The 20,414-nt window shown below is 46.6% G+C and overlaps 1 protein-coding gene across 1 annotated transcript in view; it reads right to left on the bottom strand.

Moving 5' to 3' along the window:
* Positions 1-3,964: 3,964 nt before the first annotated feature.
* Positions 3,965-20,414, bottom strand: part of LOC139366707 (D(3) dopamine receptor-like) — a 28,839-nt gene continuing 12,389 nt past the window's right edge. Inside the window, exons 5-7 of the mRNA XM_071104396.1 lie at positions 20,057-20,122; positions 14,176-14,545; positions 3,965-4,161 (exon numbers count right to left, since the gene is read on the bottom strand). Coding sequence (XP_070960497.1) covers positions 3,965-4,161; positions 14,176-14,545; positions 20,057-20,122 — 633 coding nt within the window. The remainder of the gene's footprint in view (positions 4,162-14,175; positions 14,546-20,056; positions 20,123-20,414) is intronic.

Genomic DNA, 20,414 nt, shown 5'->3' with positions numbered 1-20,414 from the left:
AAGCTGTTCAGGGTCCTGTTTGTTTCAGACTAGGTGCATCGGTACCGCTTGCCATGGGGTAGCAGAGAGAACAGTCTGACTGAGTCGTTGACCATTTTTAGGGCCTTCCTCTGACACTGCCTGGTATAGAGGTTCTGGATGGCAGGGAGCTCGGCCCAAGTGATGTACTGGGCCATACACACTACGCTCTGTAGTGGTCAGATGCCAAGCAGTTTCCATAGCAAGCGGTGATGCAGCCAGTCAAGATGCTCTCAATGATGCAGCTGTAGAACCTTTTGAGGATTTGAGGGCCCCTGCCAAATCTTTTCAGTGATCCAAACATCTCTCTTTCTCTGTCTGTGTGTGTGTGTGTGTGTGTGTGTGTGTGTGTGTGTGTGTGTGTGTGTGTACAGATGACAAGCAGCCCATGAGAAATGCTTCATTTAGCTTTTATTTACCACAACACAGAGAAACTTTTCCTATCCGTTACAGCCCCGCCCACTTCGCCATTCACACCCGTGTCCGATTCGCTGGCACCACAAAGCCCAGGTCGCTATTAATCACTGAAATGAAAGCTAGACAGTTAGGGAGCATCAGAAATAAACGATGGATAGAGGACCATGTTTTGCAGATTTTGAGGGCAAGGAAATATAACCAAATAACCAGACAAAGCCCTCCGGACCTCGTTGAAGACTGAATCCCCCAGGGATAAATGAGTTTGACACCTCTGCTCTGAAGCCTTATCAATTTATTTTACAGTGGCACCAAAAAAGCATTTTGAAAATGCTTCCTCTGTGATCCATAAGTGTTGACATCGATTTAAACGACTCCAACAGCGATCCAAACATCTCCACATCCACAGATATATAAGGTCTTCCTAGTGATTCAGATGGGCGGAGCCTTTGAGCGACTGAAATATAAAACAGCCTGATAACGTTGACACGCATGCAGTGGTGGGTGACTGTTGGAAGAGGGGTGGACGATGTCACTAGTAACAGTAAATACTGCTGCTCTGAATATATAATGGCCCGATAACCTCAGTGACTATTTGAACAAATGACAGTTAAGTCATGACCCTTGCTACAGTAATAGCTGTGAGTCATCACCTGGAGTAGTGTGTAAGAAATGGCACCCTAAGTCTGGTCAAAAGTAGTCCACTATAAAGGGAAGAGGGGGCCATTTGGGAGGCATGATGTATCTGTGATTGCGTTAGGAGTTGTCGACTCATATCCACTGAGGCAAGACCCTGTGGTGTTGATTGACACATGACGTCGGAATAAGTGGCCTCTGGTAGCCAGTATAGATGATTGGTCATTACACTGTTCCAGGCATCATCAAACGGAGGATTGTGACTGTGGTCTGATCTGTGTATGTCACCAGTTAAACTAGCGTTATATTTGATCCAACAAATGTCTGAAACACCAAACCCAGGACAGAGTATAATCCCTGGTTTCCTGAAACAAAGATCACACCATGAGAGGACATCCAGGCTCTTTTTTATGGCTGTACATTGTGTCCAGATCCTGTGCCATAGAACACTTATTTTAATTTCCTTTTCATCATTTGTCCAAATGTAAAAGTATTTTTTCTGAGAGGTCCAGTGTGCTGAGAGGTCCAGTGTGCTGAGAGGACCAGTGCTGGGAGGACTAGTGTAATGGGAGGACCAGTGTGCTGAGAGGACCAGTGTGCTGAGAGGACCAGTGCGCTGAGAGGACCAGTGTGCTGAGAGGACCAGTGTGCTGAGAGGACCAGTGTGCTGAGAGGACCAGTTCGCTGAGAGGACCAGTGCGCTGAGAGGACCAGTGTGCTGAGAGGACCAGTGTGCTGAGAGGACCAGTGCGCCGAGAGGACCCGTGTGCTGAGAGGACCAGTGTGCTGGGAGGACCAGTGTGATGGGAGGACCAGTGTGCTGAGAGGTCCAGTGTGCTGAGAGGACCAGTGTGCTGGGAGGACCAGTGTGATGGGAGGACCAGTGTGCTGAGAGGTCCAGTGTGCTGGGAGGACCAGTGTGCTGAGAGGTCCAGTGTGCTGAGAGGTCCAGTGTGCTGAGAGGACCAGTGCTGGGAGGACTAGTGTAATGGGAGGACCAGTGTGCTGAGAGGACCAGTGTGCTGAGAGGACCAGTGCGCTGAGAGGACCAGTGTGCTGAGAGGACCAGTGTGCTGAGAGGACCAGTGTGCTGAGAGGACCAGTGCGCTGAGAGGACCCGTGTGCCAAGAGGACCAGTGTGCTGAGAGGACAAGTGTGATGGGAGGACCAGTGTGCTGAGAGGTCCAGTGTGCTGGGAGGACCAGTGTGCTGAGAGGTCCAGTGTGCTGGGAGGAACAGTGTGCTGAGAGGACCAGTGCTGAGAGGACCAGTGCGCTGAGAGGACCAGTGCGCTGAGAGGACCAGTGCGCTGAGAGGACCAGTGCGCTGAGAGGACCAGTGCGCTGAGAGGACCAGTGCGCTGAGAGGACCAGTGTGCTGAGAGGACCCGTGTGCTGAGAGGACCAGTGCTGGGAGGACCAGTGCTGGGAGGACCAGTGTGATGGTAGGACCAGTGTGCTGAGAGGACCAGTGTGCTGGGAGGACCAGTGTGATGGGAGGATCAGTGTGCTGAGAGGACCAGTGTGCTGGGAGGACCAGTGTGATGGGAGGACCAGTGTGCTGAGAGGTCCAGTGTGCTGAGAGGACCAGTGCTGGGAGGACCAGTGTGATGGGAGGACCAGTGTGCTGAGAGGACCAGTGTGCTGGGAGGACCAGTGTGATGGGAGGACCAGTGTGCTGAGAGGTCCAGTGTGCTGAGAGGACCAGTGTGCTGGGAGGACCAGTGTGATGGGAGGACCAGTGTGCTGAGAGGTCCAGTGTGCTGAGAGGACCAGTGTGCTGGGAGGACCAGTGTGATGGGAGGACCAGTGTGCTGAGAGGTCCAGTGTGCTGAGAGGTCCAGTGTGCTGAGAGGACCAGTGCTGGGAGGACCAGTGTGATGGGAGGACCAGTGCGCTGAGAGGACCAGTGTGCTGAGAGGACCAGTGTGCTGAGAGGACCAGTGTGCTGAGAGGACCAGTGCGCTGAGAGGACCAGTGCGCTGAGAGGACCAGTGCGCTGAGAGGACCAGTGTGCTGAGAGGACCCGTGTGCTGAGAGGACCAGTGCTGGGAGGACCAGTGCTGGGAGGACCAGTGTGATGGTAGGACCAGTGTGCTGAGAGGACCAGTGTGCTGGGAGGACCAGTGTGATGGGAGGACCAGTGTGCTGAGAGGACCAGTGTGCTGGGAGGACCAGTGTGATGGGAGGACCAGTGTGCTGAGAGGTCCAGTGTGCTGAGAGGACCAGTGTGCTGGGAGGACCAGTGTGATGGGAGGACCAGTGTGCTGAGAGGTCCAGTGTGCTGAGAGGACCAGTGTGCTGGGAGGACCAGTGTGATGGGAGGACCAGTGTGCTGAGAGGTCCAGTGTGCTGAGAGGTCCAGTGTGCTGAGAGGACCAGTGCTGGGAGGACCAGTGTGATGGGAGGACCAGTGCGCTGAGAGGACCAGTGCGCTGAGAGGACCAGTGTGCTGAGAGGACCAGTGTGCTGAGAGGACCAGTGTGCTGAGAGGACCAGTGCGCTGAGAGGACCCGTGTGCTGAGAGGACCAGTGTGCTGGGAGGTCCAGTGGAAGAGAATGGTCAGACATGGTCATTATGGACCTATCCTCTCGGCAGGAGATGGTTTTAATGAAGACGAGTCATTGACCCTGAAGATGGACGGTCATGGCTCATGTATCCATGGCTCAAGTGCAGTATCCATGCTCAGGTGTGGCTGGCCTGAGGTCCAGTACAGCTCAGAACCCTGGTCTGACAATGATCTCGATAAAGGACAGTCATTGCCCTGATAATGGGTACTCAGGCTGAGGCCATGGCTCATGTATCTTATCCATACTCAGGGATGCCGGGCCCAAAGTGCAGTCCAGTACAGGTCAGGAGCATGGCTATGACCCAGTCATGGTGGACCATGGTGTTCTCAGCAGCTGAGGATCTTGATGAAGGCGCGTCTGAATTCGATGTTGAAGGTGGTGTAGATGACGGGGTTGAGGGCACTGTTGACGTAGCCCAGCCAGGTGAAGGCGCTGTAGAGCTCCGGGGGAATACGACACGTCCTGCAGTGGGTGTTCAGGATGTGAGTCACAAAGAACGGCAGCCAGCAGATCAGGAACACCCCTGGAAGATGGAACGAGAGAAGGATTGAGAGAGTGGGGGAGACAGAACAAGTGATCAAGTGTGACAGAGGGAGAGAGAGAGAGAGAGAGAGGGAGCATGACGGAGGGAGAGAGAGAGAAAGGGAGAGAGAGAGAGACAGAACAAGTGATCAAGTGTGACAGAGAGAGAGAGAGAGAGGGGGAGAGAGAGAGAGGGAGGGGGAGAGAGAACATGAGATCAAGTGTGAGAGGGAAAGGGAGAGAGAGGGGGAGAGAGAGAGAGAGAGAGAGGGGGAGAGAACATGAGATCAAGTGTGAGAGGGAAAGGGAGAGAGAACATGAGATCAAGTGTGAGAGGGAAAGGGAGAGAGAGGGGGAGAGAGAACATGAGATCAAGTGTGAGAGGGAAAGGGAGAGAGAACATGAGATCAAGTGTGAGAGGGAAAGGGAGAGAGAACATGAGATCAAGTGTGAGAGGGAAAGGGAGAGAGAACATGAGATCAAGTGTGAGAGGGAAAGGGAGAGAGAACATGAGATCAAGTGTGAGAGGGAAAGGGAGAGAGAACATGAGATCAAGTGTGAGAGGGAAAGGGAGAGAGAACATGAGATCAAGTGTGAGAGGGAAAGGGAGAGAGAACATGAGATCAAGTGTGAGAGGGAAAGGGAGAGAGAACATGAGATCAAGTGTGAGAGGGAAAGGGAGAGAGAACATGAGATCAAGTGTGAGAGGGAAAGGGAGAGAGAACATGAGATCAAGTGTGAGAGGGAAAGGGAGAGAGAACATGAGATCAAGTGTGAGAGGGAAAGGGAGAGAGAACATGAGATCAAGTGTGAGAGGGAAAGGGAGAGAGAACATGAGATCAAGTGTGAGAGGGAAAGGGAGAGAGAACATGAGATCAAGTGTGAGAGGGAAAGGGAGAGAGAACATGAGATCAAGTGTGAGAGGGAAAGGGAGAGAGAACATGAGATCAAGTGTGAGAGGGAAAGGGAGAGAGAACATGAGATCAAGTGTGAGAGGGAAAGGGAGAGAGAACATGAGATCAAGTGTGAGAGGGAAAGGGAGAGAGAACATGAGATCAAGTGTGAGAGGGAAAGGGAGAGAGAACATGAGATCAAGTGTGAGAGGGAAAGGGAGAGAGAACATGAGATCAAGTGTGAGAGGGAAAGGGAGAGAGAACATGAGATCAAGTGTGAGAGGGAAAGGGAGAGAGAACATGAGATCAAGTGTGAGAGGGAAAGGGAGAGAGAACATGAGATCAAGTGTGAGAGGGAAAGGAAGAGAGAACATGAGATCAAGTGTGAGAGGGAGGGGGAGAGAGAACATGAGATCAAGTGTGAGAGGGAAAGGGAGAGAGAACATGAGATCAAGTGTGAGAGGGAAAGGGAGAGAGAACATGAGATCAAGTGTGAGAGGGAAAGGGAGAGAGAACATGAGATCAAGTGTGAGAGGGAAAGGGAGAGAGAACATGAGATCAAGTGTGAGAGGGAAAGGGAGAGAGAACATGAGATCAAGTGTGAGAGGGAAAGGGAGAGAGAACATGAGATCAAGTGTGAGAGGGAAAGGGAGAGAGAACATGAGATCAAGTGTGAGAGGGAAAGGGAGAGAGAACATGAGATCAAGTGTGAGAGGGAAAGGGAGAGAGAACATGAGATCAAGTGTGAGAGGGAAAGGGAGATAAAGCGAGGCAGTGAAATAGTAAAATTAAAAGAGAGAGGGAGTACATTAGTAACAATAATAATAATATGTTTTAACACATCAACTTCAACACCCTAGCAGAATTCCAAGTAGATCAATACCCCTATAGATGTGTTATGTACAGATGTAGTATCTTAATTTGACCAGTTTTGACACAGGAGTAAAATAATCCTGCGGCAGGAGGATTTGATTATTCTCATAAAAGTGATCATTTAAAATGGGAAATTTGTTTTGATAGGCTACACTAGACTATATTTTAGTTGTAGCTCGAGGCTGCATTTGGGATACACTTGTATGTCGTAATGGAGACCAATCAATCCATCTTGTGTTATTAAGTTTTATGAAAGGACAGTTGTTGATGTGTATGGCTGCATTTCAGATTTTAAAAAAACATTTGAATGTCGCAGTAGTAGAACCTACAGTAGCAGGGCATTTATTCTGCTTAGTGCTTCAGCATTTTGAGCGAGAGAGAAAGAGAACTGCAGGTTTTCAGTGAATTTATGTAAATCACGAGGCTCATTTGAATTTTCTGCTGCGCAGGAAAATTCTTAGCAACAACAGAGTGATCAAATTAAGATATGATATCTGTAGATTTTGAAGAGTCAGATAGATTTAAGCAGTGTAGTACTTGGCTCGCTTACACCTTCTCATAGTTTCAGATCCACAGGAGTTCTTAGACTGTAGAGGGTTGGGTTCTTAGATGGTAGAGGCAAAGATTTGTATTAAGTAAACCAAGATAAACCACAGCCTGTCCTTTCCAATGGGAACAGATGAGTCATAGTGGGCAAAATAAGCAAGGAGGTGGGCAGAGCCAAGCACGGGCTAGCGAGATCCTATTGGCCCGTTCTAACACACATCTGTATATTTCTGTTAGAGAACGCCTACTCTGTGAAGTGCACATGTGCAATAACTGAATTCACCTTGGCACTCCTTCTAAACAACGCAAAACAAGTCTACAAAACTTAGTCCACTCCGTTCATAACATATTCTAGTTTTGGGAGCAGAAAACTGTTTTGAGATAAAATGTTTTATCGATGAACACATTTGCAGAATGTCGGACATCTCCTTCCATCTTCTCCCACTGCCGGCCACTGGCCTTCCTCTCACTGCCATATATGGTAGTGAGTGGAAACGCCAAGCGGATGCTTCACAATTATACATATGGTGAAATATCTGTCTCATTTTTCTAGCTGTGATAGAGGGTTGGGAGGAGGGAGAGCTTAGAGGGTAGAGGGTTGGGAGGAGGGAGAGCTTAGAGGGTAGAGTGTTGGGAGGAGGGAGAGCTTAGAGGGTTGGGAGGAGGGAGAGCTTAGAGGGTAGAGGGTTGGGAGGAGGGAGAGCTTAGAGGGTTGGGAGGAGGGAGAGCTTAGAGGGTTGGGAGGAGGGAGAGCTTAGAGGGTTGGGAGGAGGGAGAGCTTAGAGGGTAGAGGGTTGGGAGGAGGGAGAGCTTAGAGGGTTGGGAGGAGGGAGAGCTTAGAGGGTTGGGAGGAGGGAGAGCTTAGAGGGTTGGGAGGAGGGAGTGCTTAGAGGGTAGAGGGTTGGGAGGAGGGAGAGCTTAGAGGGTAGAGGGTTGGGAGGAGGGAGAGCTTAGAGGGTTGGGAGGAGGGAGAGCTTAGAGGGTTGGGAGGAGGGAGAGCTTAAAAGGTTGGGAGGAGGGAGAGCTTAGAGGGTTGGGAGGAGGGAGAGCTTAGAGGGTAGAGGGTTGGGAGGAGGGAGAGAGGGTTGGGAGGAGGGAGAGCTTAGAGGGTTGGGAGGAGGGAGCGCTTAGAGGGTTGGGAGGAGGGAGAGCTTAGAGGGTAGAGGGTGGGGGAGTGGTTAGAGGGTAGAGGGGGGATAGAGGGTTGGGGGGAGGGAGTGCTTAGAGGGTAGAGGGGTGTGTGTGTGGGGGGGGGGTGCTTAGAGCAGGGCTGTCAAACTATCAGCGCACAGGCCATATTGAAAAAACAAACAAATTTGCGGGCCAGACATAGCTTATTATGTTTGTTTTTACAAACAACGTGCATACAACTGGCCCAAACTGGATGTTGTTTTGTTTGGATAAATATGTGCCTTTATAATGTCCACTGATGTATAGGATGCTGTATATAGCATTTTAACATATTAAAAGAGAGAAATCATTTATCCAGCCTTTGCTGCTATGCTTGCAGATGTGCATAATATGCTGCAACCCTAATCAAAAAGTGTAATGGAAGAAAAAAAACGTACAGTAAATTTTACATTTGAAACCAGTTTTCTTTATTATGTCGCACTGCATGGATCACCGGTGCAGTTGAGTGCAGCATTACTACGTGGGGCACTCAACATGTGTTGTAGTTGAGGAGCCAGCCGAGGCTACTGCTCAAATGTTGCTGTAACAGGCCTACATGTTTCTCTTTTGTATTGTGTTTTGTTGCAGGTTTAGTCTTTTGGTTATTCATTGTCAAGCTTTAAAAACCGAAGGCAGGCGGCAACATTTTAGTAGCCTTGTTACGACGGGCATGTGTCTGAACACTTTCCCTCTGCTGCGCGCTGTAAACCGGACACGAAAGCAGCGCAATTGACGCTGAATTCGGCAAAGTGAGCGAGCACAGCAGGCTGTAATTTCATAAAGTAGATATTTATTTATACTGGCAGTCGCTTGTGTGCCCTATTCTCCTGTATTAGTAACTTATACCCGTATGGTCGTCATATTGTTTCGTGGAACCGAAACTTGGCATGGACATTTAGCCTACAACACGTTTCAACTTTCGGTCCGGTAGAAGATTCGGTCAGTGCTATTAGTGAAAGACCAATCCAATTCTCTCTTGGCCAGAGAAGCTAGGGAGTGTGTGAGGCTGAGGACATCTGCTCTGTGTGTGAGTGTGTGTGTGTGACGTTTCAACTTTCGGTCCGGTCGAAGATTCGGTCAGTGCTATTAGTGATGAGATGATACAGCGCACTGACTGGCTCATGTGTGTGTGTGGGTCTGGGAGGAGGGGTGTGTGTGCGGCGATGCACTGCCATTTGGCGTGCAGTACTTTGGCAGTGCTTGCTGTGACTTAGAGGGTAGAGGGCTGGGGGGGTTCTTAGAGAGCTGGGGGGAGGGAGTGCTTAGGGTAGTGGGCTGGGGGGGTGCTTAGGGTAGTGGGCTGGGGGGGTTCTTAGAGAGCTGGGGGGAGGGAGTGCTTAGAGGGTAGAGGGCTGGGGGGGTTCTTAGAGAGCTGGGGGGAGGGAGCGCTTAGAGGGTAGAGGGCTGGGGCAAGGCTAAGGGTCGATGTGGAATTTAGAAAGTGTCTCCCCCACAGTTCAAAGACCAATCCAATTATCTCTTGGCAAGATAAGCTAGTGTGAGGCTGAGGACATCTGCTCTGCGTGTGTGTGTGTGTGTGTGTGTGTGTGAGAGAGAGAGAGAGAGAGAGAGAGAGAGAGAGATTGTCTCATTAAGTAGACACCTCTGATTAGCTTCAGTGTCACTCAGTAGGGCCTGGACTCACCAACATGTCAGCTCCCACAGTGAACAGCCTGGACCAATGGCCGTCAACACCACCGCTAATCATTACAGTATGTGTGTGTGTGAAAAAGAGATGTTTGGTAGCAGGTGTTTGGTCTCATAGAGTGGATATCTATCTTTGGATCCACCCATCCAATTTACATTTGAGCTTTCCAATGGTTTGTTCTGATTGACTAAAGACTCACCTAAGCTGCAGACTAACTAGTGCTAGGCTCCCAGCAGTGAAGAGAATGAATTGTAACTGATATCCCACATAGGCAATATATTGGCTTTGTAATGCACTGCAGACATTGTTCTATTGTGTTGTGGAGTATAATGGTGTTATAATGGTGGTAATAGATCTGTGAGGGAAAGTGATTCTGTCCTCTGACTCCCATGGCCATAACCTCATTATTGTACAACAGTGTTCACAGTCTATCATCCCTGTTGAAATAGGACTGAAAACACCATCGTTGTGTTGTAAAACCATGAAAAGTAATGCACCTAAACTGAGATCTGGTGTGATGATACAATAAATGTACTTCAAAACAGAATGGAAGTACTCTGAAACACCCGGAGTGGCTCTTCAATCTGAATCATTGTGTTTTTTCGAGTGTTGTGAACCTCTCTGGTGTTTCAGTGCATGTAAAAGGCAGCACCAAAACACTCAAATAAATGTCTCTCATACAATCCAAGGCTTTTAAATTGCATTTGATTCACGGCATAAATAATAGATTGATTGTAAATATGGAATGTTCTGTCAATATTTCCATTAAGATTCTAAAGAAGACACTGGGGAAGTATACTTTTCCTAAGGTAGACTTTGGCACTAATTATAGGCTACAGTTTCCAGGCAACTGTGAGATTATAAATCATGTTACAATCAACATGTTTCGGGCTATGTAAGTCATAGTAGAGGTAACATTGATAAAGTGGGTCCTCATCACTGGTATTCTTGTGAGAAGGTGGATGTGAACCCGGTTACCCTGCTTGTCAAAACCCCGCCTTAGTCCACTCAGCCTGTCTTCTAGGTTCAGCACAACTAAACTGTTGTGCTGAACCACACTCGTTACACTGAGCACATGGGGCCTCATTCAGACTTGACATAAGTAGACTTAACATGGACTGAATAAATGTTTTACTAAAGTCCATTTTCATCTATTTATTCATTCCACGTTAAATCAACTTATCTCAAGTTTGAAAAGGGCCTAGGGAGAATTTTCATTTGTGAAATTCACCCTTTATTTTTTCAGACCTTCATATCAGAAGACAAATGTATAGATTTAAGGCAAAATGTGAACTTCAGACATTGTGCTCCTGTAGTGTTCAGAATTCCCCCCAGTCTGAGGCATGGAGGAAGATGGAGGGCATTCCCGGCAGGTTTGCCCTCTAGGCAGGTTTGCCCTCTAGCATGGTCAAGTATAAAAACAAGTTTGCAGGCACCTCCCCTGTATTTAGGTCTTTCACCAACTCAGACAGGTGAGAGCACACCAAATGCTCAGCTGAAACAACCCAAGAAAGCATGGGTCAATGAAAACGTGAGAACAAAATGTTATCACATTGAAGAACGAAACAGAAAAGGAATTCAGTTAATAAAAACATTTGTTTTGTGTAACATTTCGGCCACACATGCTAATAGTCCAAGTAAAACAACTACTTGGATTCATTGATCTGTTTTCTTTTCTTTTAAATTTCACCTTTATTTAACCAGGTAGGCTAGTTGAGAACACCTTTATTTAACCAGGTAGGCTAGTTGAGAACACCTTTATTTAACCAGGTAGGCTAGTTGAGAACACCTTTATTTAACCAGGTAGGCTAGTTGAGAACACCTTTATTTAACCAGGTAGGCTAGTTGAGAACACCTTTATTTAACCAGGTAGGCTAGTTGAGAACACCTTTATTTAACCAGGTAGGCTAGTTGAGAACACCTTTATTTAACCAGGTAGGCTAGTTGAGAACACCTTTATTTAACCAGGTAGGCTAGTTGAGAACACCTGTATTTAACCAGGTAGGCTAGTTGAGAACACCTGTATTTAACCAGGTAGGCTAGTTGAGAACACCTGTATTTAACCAGGTAGGCTAGTTGAGAACACCTGCATTTAACCAGGTAGGCTAGTTGAGAACACCTTTATTTAACCAGGTAGGCTAGTTGAGAACACCTTTATTTAACCAGGTAGGCTAGTTGAGAACACCTGTATTTAACCAGGTAGGCTAGTTGAGAACACCTGTATTTAACCAGGTAGGCTAGTTGAGAACACCTGTATTTAACCAGGTAGGCTAGTTGAGAACACCTTTATTTAACCAGGTAGGCTAGTTGAGAACACATTTATTTAACCAGGTAGGCTAGTTGAGAACACCTTTATTTAACCAGGTAGGCTAGTTGAGAACACCTTTATTTAACCAGGTAGGCTAGTTGAGAACACCTGTATTTAACCAGGTAGGCTAGTTGAGAACACCTTTATTTAACCAGGTAGGCTAGTTGAGAACACCTTTATTTAACCAGGTAGGCTAGTTGAGAACACCTTTATTTAACCAGGTAGGCTAGTTGAGAACACCTTTATTTAACCAGGTAGGCTAGTTGAGAACACCTTTATTTAACCAGGTAGGCTAGTTGAGAACACCTTTATTTAACCAGGTAGGCTAGTTGAGAACACCTGTATTTAACCAGGTAGGCTAGTTGAGAACACCTTTATTTAACCAGGTAGGCTAGTTGAGAACACCTTTATTTAACCAGGTAGGCTAGTTGAGAACACCTTTATTTAACCAGGTAGGCTAGTTGAGAACACCTTTATTTAACCAGGTAGGCTAGTTGAGAACAAGTTCTCATTTACAACTACGACCTGGCCAAGATAAAGCAAAGCAGTTTGGCACATACAACAACACAGAGTTACACATGGAATAAACAAACATACAATCAATAATACAGTAGAAAAATCTACATACAGCATGTGCAAATGAGGTAGGATAAGGGAGGTAAGGCAATACATAGGCCGTGGTGGCAAAGTAATTACAATATAGCAATTAAACACTGGAATGGTAGGATGTGCAGAAGATGAATGTGCAAGTTGAGATACTGGGATGCAAAGGAGCAAGATAAATAAATACAGTATGGGGATGAGGTAGATATATGGGCTGTTTACAGATGGGCTATGTACAGGTGCAGTGATCTGTGAGCTGCTCTGACAGCTCTTGGCGCTACTTGTGCTGTAGTTAACTGACACGTAATGTATTTGTACCTTCGTGCACTTTATTTTTTATGCAAACGAAGGCCTGCTTTTTAGTTAATACTAGCTTCGTGAGTTGTATCTACTGTTTTGATGTATACCCCACATGCTATATGCTAAACTAATTAGCCACTGCCATTTTAGCCTGCTCCTGCTTTGGCCTACCGCATCCCACTTGACATTCATATTGGTATCTTGACTCTATATTTGCATAGCTTAATCACATATTATTTTTTACATATTGTTATTTATATTTAATAATTGTATTTGTATTGCAATGTATTAATATTATAGCATTTGATATCCTAATGATGCATTCATATACATTCATTATGGCTTGTCATTATTATTAGCCATCTCTGTTTCCCTGCAGAAAAACACCGGCTGGCCAATCCTAACCACAGCCAGATCACAGACTAATGCCAACTCAACTGTCAACTGTCAATCCTATCCTCTAACTCAACTGTACTGTGATTCAATTCATGTGTACAACCTTCCATGTACCATCACCTTAAAATAAAGACGCAGGCCAGGACATTAGCATAATGGGTGACTGGTGGATTGCATTGAGACGGGGCTGAGGTTTTGTATGACTACTACTGCTAACATTAGCAGTCATTGCCTGCATTTATTTATTCCATGAACGTGAAATATAATGCCACATTTCTGTTGCTTTTGGAAGAATATGATAAATACCTTACAGATCAATGTAAAAATCTTAAAGACCTGTTAATGTTTTGTTGTCATTTGATCATTTGCAAATAAGAAAGCATTTGAAGCTTCAATCTCGTCTTGAAAAACACATTTTGTAGTCATTATTATCCTGGACAAACTTATTAACAAAACTGTATTTTCTTGTGTCCTTTGTTTGAGCATAATACTGTCCACTTGACCTTTTAGAATTACTGATGAGGCTTTTATCAGCACGCCATATTTGAGCAGGGACTCCCATTCACAGTATTTGGAAACACCAGAAGAAGGGGTCTAATTCTGCACGAGACAGGACTCGAAATGCCAGCGTTTTCAACCTTTTCTGCCTTTGTGTTCCCAGTCCCTGGCAAGGTGTTGCACAACTCTTGATTAAGTGGTGTTACAACACACCATGTCATGTTTCAGAACACCTCAGGATGAATGTTTCAAAACTGTCCCAATACCCTCAGAACCACGTGTTTCAATACTCCAGCCAAGTCAAGGTTTTGTTTGTAAGGTGGTGGCAGCTCAATTGCCACTAGTTTTTGTGTTATAGAGCACTTCATTTTAACAGTGCACTAACATTTGACCTTTTTATTTAAAAAAATACATAGTCACTCACTAGATCCCTAAAGTGCATTCCATCAATGCACATCACAAGAGGTTGGTGGCACCTTAAATAGGGAGGATGGGCTCTGGGTAATTACTGCCCTGGAATGGTATCAAACACATGGTTTCCATGCCATTCCATTTTCTCTGTTCCGGCCATTATTATGAGCCGTTCTCCCCTCAGCAGCCTCACTGATGCACATGTAATGTACTTTAGCAATAGCTTAACTATTTTTTTCTATGTTCTACGAATTACTGGTCCATTCTCATGATCAACGTGTTCTCAGTCAAATCACATGGTAGAGTTAATAGAGCTAAGTACATTATACAGATGGTGATAGGCCTAATACAAACAGTAGAGCTACTCACCAAGCACAATGGCCAGCATCTGCGTAGCCTTCTTCTCCCTGTTCTGCATGCTCCTGACTCGATGTTGTTGTTGGCTGGTCAGGGATTGGGAGTGGGGGGCGGGACGGAGTGCCGTGTGAATGCGTCCATTGGACAGCTCCTTGACCTCGCAGCTCCTCCGCACAGGAATACGCTCTTTCGCTTTGGCCACCTCTTCCTCGGCGCGGTCGTGCTCAGTGCGGCCGCAGGAGGCGTGGCTGATGCTGCAGTAGTTCTGGATGTCCACCGGGGGCAGCAGTGTGTTGTCCACAGGGGCCGTCCGGGGACGCTTACGCCACAGACACCCAGACAGAAGGTGAGCTTTAGGGGGCCCTGCCGGCTCTATACTCTCCTGAAAGGAACACAGTCAGTCACATTGGAAGGTGCTGAGCAATGCCCTTACTGTTGATCTGGTCCATAGGGAATTATTTAAAAAATATATATATATTTCACCTTTATTTAACCAGGTAGGCAAGTTGAGAACAAGTTCTCATTTACAACTGCGACCTGGCCAAGATAAAGCAAAGCAGTTCGACACATATAACAACACAGAGTTACACATGGAATAAACAAACATACAGTCAATAATACAGTAGAAAAATAAGTATATATACAATGTGAGCAAATGAGGTGAGATAAGGGAGGTAAAGTCTGTTACTGTCACTTTGTCCTATCGTTGTCTAATATCTTTTCACTTTTGTTTTGAATGTTCTTAATTGGAAAATGCAAAAATAAAATATTCAAAAAAATAAATAAAATAAAACACTGGAATGGTAGATTTGACAGTAGATGAGTATGCAAAGTAGAAATACTGGGGTGCAAAGGAGCAACATAAACAAATAAATACAATAGGGGAAGAGGTAGTTGTTTGGGCTATTTATAGATGAGCTATGTACAGGTGCAGTGATTTGTGAGCTGCTCTGACAGCTGGTGCTTAAAGCTAGTGAGGGAGATAAGTGTTTCCAGTTCCAGAGATTTTTGTAGTTTGTTCTAGTCATTGGCAGCAGAGAACTGGAAGGAGAGGCGGCCAAAGGAGGAATTGGCTTTGGAGGTGACAAGTGAGATATACCTGCTGGAACGCGAGCTACGGGTGAGTGCAGCTATGGTGACCAGCGAGCAGAGATAAGGCGGGACTTTACCTAGCAGGGTCTTGTAGATGACCTGGAGCCAGTGGGTTTGGCGACGAGTATGAAGCGAGGGCCAGCCAACGAGAGCGTACAGGTTGCAGTGGTGGGTAGTATATGGGGCTTTGGTGACAAAACGGATGGCACTGTGATAGACTGCAACCAATTTGTTGAGTAGGGTGTTGGAGGCTATTTTGTAAATGACATCACCAAAGTCGAGGATCGGTAAGATGGTCAGTTTTACGAGGGTATGTTTGGCAACATGAGTGAAGGATGCTTTGTTGCGAAATAAAACTTTGGATTGGAGATGTTTTATGTGAGTCTGGAAGGAGAGTTTACAGTCTAACCAGACACCTAGGTATTTGTAGTTGTCCACATATTCTAAGTAAGAACCGTCCAGAGTAGGGATGCTGGACGGGCGGGCAGGTGCAGGCAGCGATCGGTTGAAGAGCATGCATTTAGTTTTACTTGTATTTAAGAGCAGTTGGAGGCCATGGAAGGAGAGTTGTATGGCATTGAAGCTTGTCTGGAGGGTTGTTAACACAGTGTCCAAAGAAGGGCCAGAAGTATACAGAATGGTGTCGTCTGCGTAGAGGTGGATCAGAGACTCACCAGCAGAAAGAGCGACATCATTGATATATACAGAGAAGAGAGTCATAGGCAAGAATACTGTTGATCTGGTCCCTAGACAACCTTACCGTTGATTAAATCAAATCAAATTTTATTTGTCACATTCGCCAAATACAACAGGTGTAGACTTTACAGAGAAATGCTTACTTACAAGCCCTTAACCAACAATGCAGTTTTAAGAAAATACCTAAAAAAAAGTAAGAGCTAAGAATAACAAATAATTAAAGAGCAGCAGTAAAATAACAACAGTGGGGCTATATACAGGGGGTACCGCTACAGAGTCAATGTGCTGGGGCACCGGTGTCGAGGTAATATGTACATGTAGATAGAGTTATTAAAATGACTATGCAGCATAGAAGGGCGGGTTGGGGGGGGGGGGGGGGGGGGCAATGCAAATAGCCTGGGTAGCCATTTGATTAGATGTTCAGGAGTCTTATGGCTTGATGGTAGAAGCTGTTTAGAAGCCTCTTAGACCTAGACTTGGCCCTCCGGTACCGCTTGCCATGTGGTAGCAGAGAGAACAGTCTATGACTAGGGTAGCTGGAGTCTTTGACAATTTTGGGGGCCTTCCTCTGACACCACCTGGTATAGAGGTCCTGGATGGCAGGAAGCTTGGTGACACCGCCTGGTATAGAGGTCCTGGATGGCAGGAAGCTTGGCGTACGCACTACCCTTTGTAGTGCCTTGCGGTCGGAGGCTGAGCAATTGCCATACCAGGCAGTGATGCAACCCTTAGGATGCTTTCGATGCTGCAGCTGTAAAACATTTTGAGGATCTGAGGACCCATGCCAAATCTTTTCGGTCTCCTGAGGGGGAATAGGTTTTGTCGTTCCCTCTTCACGGCTGTCTTGGTGTTCTTGGACCATGTTAGTTTGTTGGTGATGTGGACGCCAAGGAACTTGAAGCGCTCAACCTGCTCCACTACAGCCCCGTCGATGAAAATGGTTGTGTGCTCATCCTCCTTTTCCTGTAGTCCACAATCAACTCCTTTGTCTTGATCACATTTAGGGAGAGGTTGTTATCCTTGCACCACACGGTCAGGTCTCTGACCTCCTCCCTATAGGCTGTCTCATCGTTGTCGGTGACCCACTGTTGTGTCATCGGCAAACTTAATGATGGTGTTGGAGTCGAGCCTGGCCGTGCAGTCATGAGTGAACAGGGAGTACAGGAGGGGACTGAGCATGCACCCCTGAGGGGCCCATGTGTTGAGGATCAGTGTAGCGGTTGTGTTGTTACCTACCCTTACCCCCTGGGGACGGCCCGTCAGGAAGTCCAGGATCCAGTTGCAGAGGGAGGTGTTTAGTCCCAGGGTGCTTATCTTAGTGATGAGCTTTGAGGGCACTACGGTGGTGAACGCTGAGCTGTAGTCAATGAATAGCATTCTCACATAGGTGTTCCTTTTGTCCAGGTGGGAAAGGACAGTGTGGAGTGCAATAGAGATTGCATCATCTGTGGATCTGTTGGGGGCGGTATGCAAATTGGAGTGGATCTAGGGTTTCTGGGATAATGGTGTTGATGTGAGCCATGACCAGCCTTTCAAAGCACTTCATGGCTACAGACATAAGTGCTATGGGTCGATAGTTATTGGGCACAGGGACTATGGTGGTCTGCTTGAAAAATGTTAGTATTAAAGACTCAGACAGAGAGAGGTTGAAAATGTCTGTGACGACACTTGCCAGTTGATCAGCGCATGCTCAGTGTACACATCCTGGTAATCTGTCTGGCCCAGCGGCCTTGTGAATGTTGACCTGTTTAAAGGTCTTACTGGCTGTGGAGAGCGTGATCACACAGTCGTCCGGAACAGCTGATGCTTTCATGCTTGTTTCAGTGTTACTTGCCTCGAAGCGAGCATAGAAGTTATTTTGCTCATCTGGTAGGCTTGTGTCACTGGGCAGCTCCCGGCTGTGTTTCCCTTTGTAGTCTGTAATAGTTTGCAAGCCCTGCCACATCCGACGAGTGTCTGAGCCGGTGTAGTACGATTCAATCTTAGTCCTGTATTGTTTGATGGTTTGTCGGAGGGCATAGTGGGATTTCTTATAAGCTTCCGGGTTAGAGTCCTGCTCATTGAAAGTGGCAGCTCTACTCTTTAGCTCAGTGCGAATGTTGCTTGTAATCCACAGCATCTGGTTGGGGTATGTACGTACAGTCACTGTGGGGACGACGTCATCGATGCACTTATTGATGAAGCCAGTGACTGAGGTGGTGTACTCCTCAATGCCATCAGAAGAAGTCCGGAACATATTCCCGTCTGTGCAAAATAGTCCTGCAGTTTAGTATCTGCTTCATCTGACCACTTTTTTATAGACCGAGTGACTGGTGCTTCCTGCTTTCATTTTTGCTTGTAAGCAGGAATCCGAAGGATAGAATTATGGTCAGATTTGCCAAATGGATGGTGAGGGAGAGCTTTGTACCTGTCTCTGTGTGTGGAGTAAAGGTGGTCTAGAGTGTTTTTCCCTCTGGTTGCACATTTAACATGCTGGTAGAAATGAGGTAAAACTGATTTAAGTTTCCCTGCATTAAAGTCCCTGGCCACTAGGAGCGCTACCTCTGGATGAGCATTTTCCTGTTTCTTTATGGAGGTATACAGCTCATTGAGTGTGGTTTTAGTGCCACCATCGGTCTGTGGTGGTATGTAAGACAGCTACGAAAAATACAGCCAATCATGAGATACTCTACCTGTTGTTTACAAATATACATAGGCCACTGCCCCGTGTCTTACCAGAGGCTGCTGTTCTATCCTGCCGATAGTGTATAACCCACCATCTCTATGTTATTAATGTCGTCGTTCAGCCACAACTCTGTGAAACATAAGATTTTACAGTTTTTAATGTCCCGTTGGTAGAATATACGTTCTTTCAGTTCGTCCGATTTATTTTCCAGCGATTGAACGTTGGCTAACAGTACGAATGGCAAACGCAGATTAGCCAGATCCTCACAAGGCACCCCGATCTCTTTCTGCGAAATCTCAGTTTCTTTCTCCAGCAAATGACGGGGATGAGGGCCTGTTCAGGTTTTTGAAGTATATCCTTCCCGACTCATTAAAGAAAAAATTCTTAGTCTAATTCTTGGTGAGTAATCGCTGTTCTGATGTACAGAAGCTCTTTCCATAAGAGACGGTAGCAGAAACATACAAAATAAGTTGTGAAAAACAATGTGAAAAAAGTAACAAAATAGCATGGTTGGTTAAGAGCCGATAAAACGTCAGTCATCCTCTCCGGCGCCATCTTTGCCATGATCTGGTCCATAGACAACCATACTGTTGATCAGGGCCCGGTTTTCCAAAAGCATCTTAAGGTTAAGTTCATTTTATAGGATTAAGATATAAGATTAATTTAACCTTAAGATGCTTTTGGGAAACCGGCCCAGGTCCAAAGACAACCCCTTGCCTGAAATTTAGATGCAGCTGTTCGCTTTCATATTTCCCCTATAATAAGAGATTGATTCAGACCTGGGACACCAGCTGACCCGACTCTCTGACATTTATTCATGATTCCACATGTCTCTGTCCTGATCTCCGCCCCACCCTGTCAGGGACCCAGCCCCTTCCTGGTTCACTGCTTCTTCCTTCCTGTTCCTCGTGCTTCCGCCAGTCAGTCTAAACTTGCGTATAACAGCCGAGCCTCGCAGCCCTGTTTACAGGGGGGAATTAAAGCTTGTCATTTGCTCCATCTTTGATGTCTCGCAGCCCTGTGGATTGGTGTGACAAATAAACATCCAGAGCCTGGGAGTTTAGTGGCAGTGAGGCGAGGAGAGGAGCCCGGTATCAGAATGAAGACTTTCAGCTCCCTCACAGCCCGGGGGCTAGCACAGACTAATGACATGGGCACACGCAGGCACACACACTCACACACACACACTCAAGTCATCCAAAAACTCAGGTTTATCTATCTATGTATCTGTTTCTATTCATCTTCAGTACTCTTCCTCATACCTTCCAACACACCGTAAACACAGGAATTTACAAAGGCACACACACACACACACACACACACACACACACACACACACACACACACACACACACACACACACACACACACACACACACACACACACACACACACACACACACACACACACACACACACACACACACACACAGCTCTTACCACTTTGATCCTAATGGGGGACAGGTCTCTGTTCTCCTTGGGGGACTCCTCCTGCAGACACTTTTCCTGGGAGAGAGAGATGAATGGAGAGACAGGGATTGAGAGAGATACAAATGATGACTGACTCATCCTTCAACAGGTAAACACACATGAGGCAAGACAGAGGGAGAGAGAGATGGGGAGAGGAGGGAGAGAGGGGTGGCAGAGAGGAAATATCACACCTGACTCACCCTTCAAAAGGTAAACAACTTTCTTCCAGCAGTCAGCACCCTCCCATCCCCCCACCCAGCCACCCATCCACCCATCCATCCATCCATCCACCCATCCATCTAGTAGCTGTTAACTAAACCGCCTGTGT

Source organism: Oncorhynchus clarkii, chromosome 15 (assembly GCF_045791955.1).
Source record: "Oncorhynchus clarkii lewisi isolate Uvic-CL-2024 chromosome 15, UVic_Ocla_1.0, whole genome shotgun sequence".
NCBI classification, from domain to species: Eukaryota; Metazoa; Chordata; class Actinopteri; order Salmoniformes; family Salmonidae; genus Oncorhynchus; species Oncorhynchus clarkii.
This window is presented reverse-complemented; position numbering and strand designations above follow the sequence as displayed.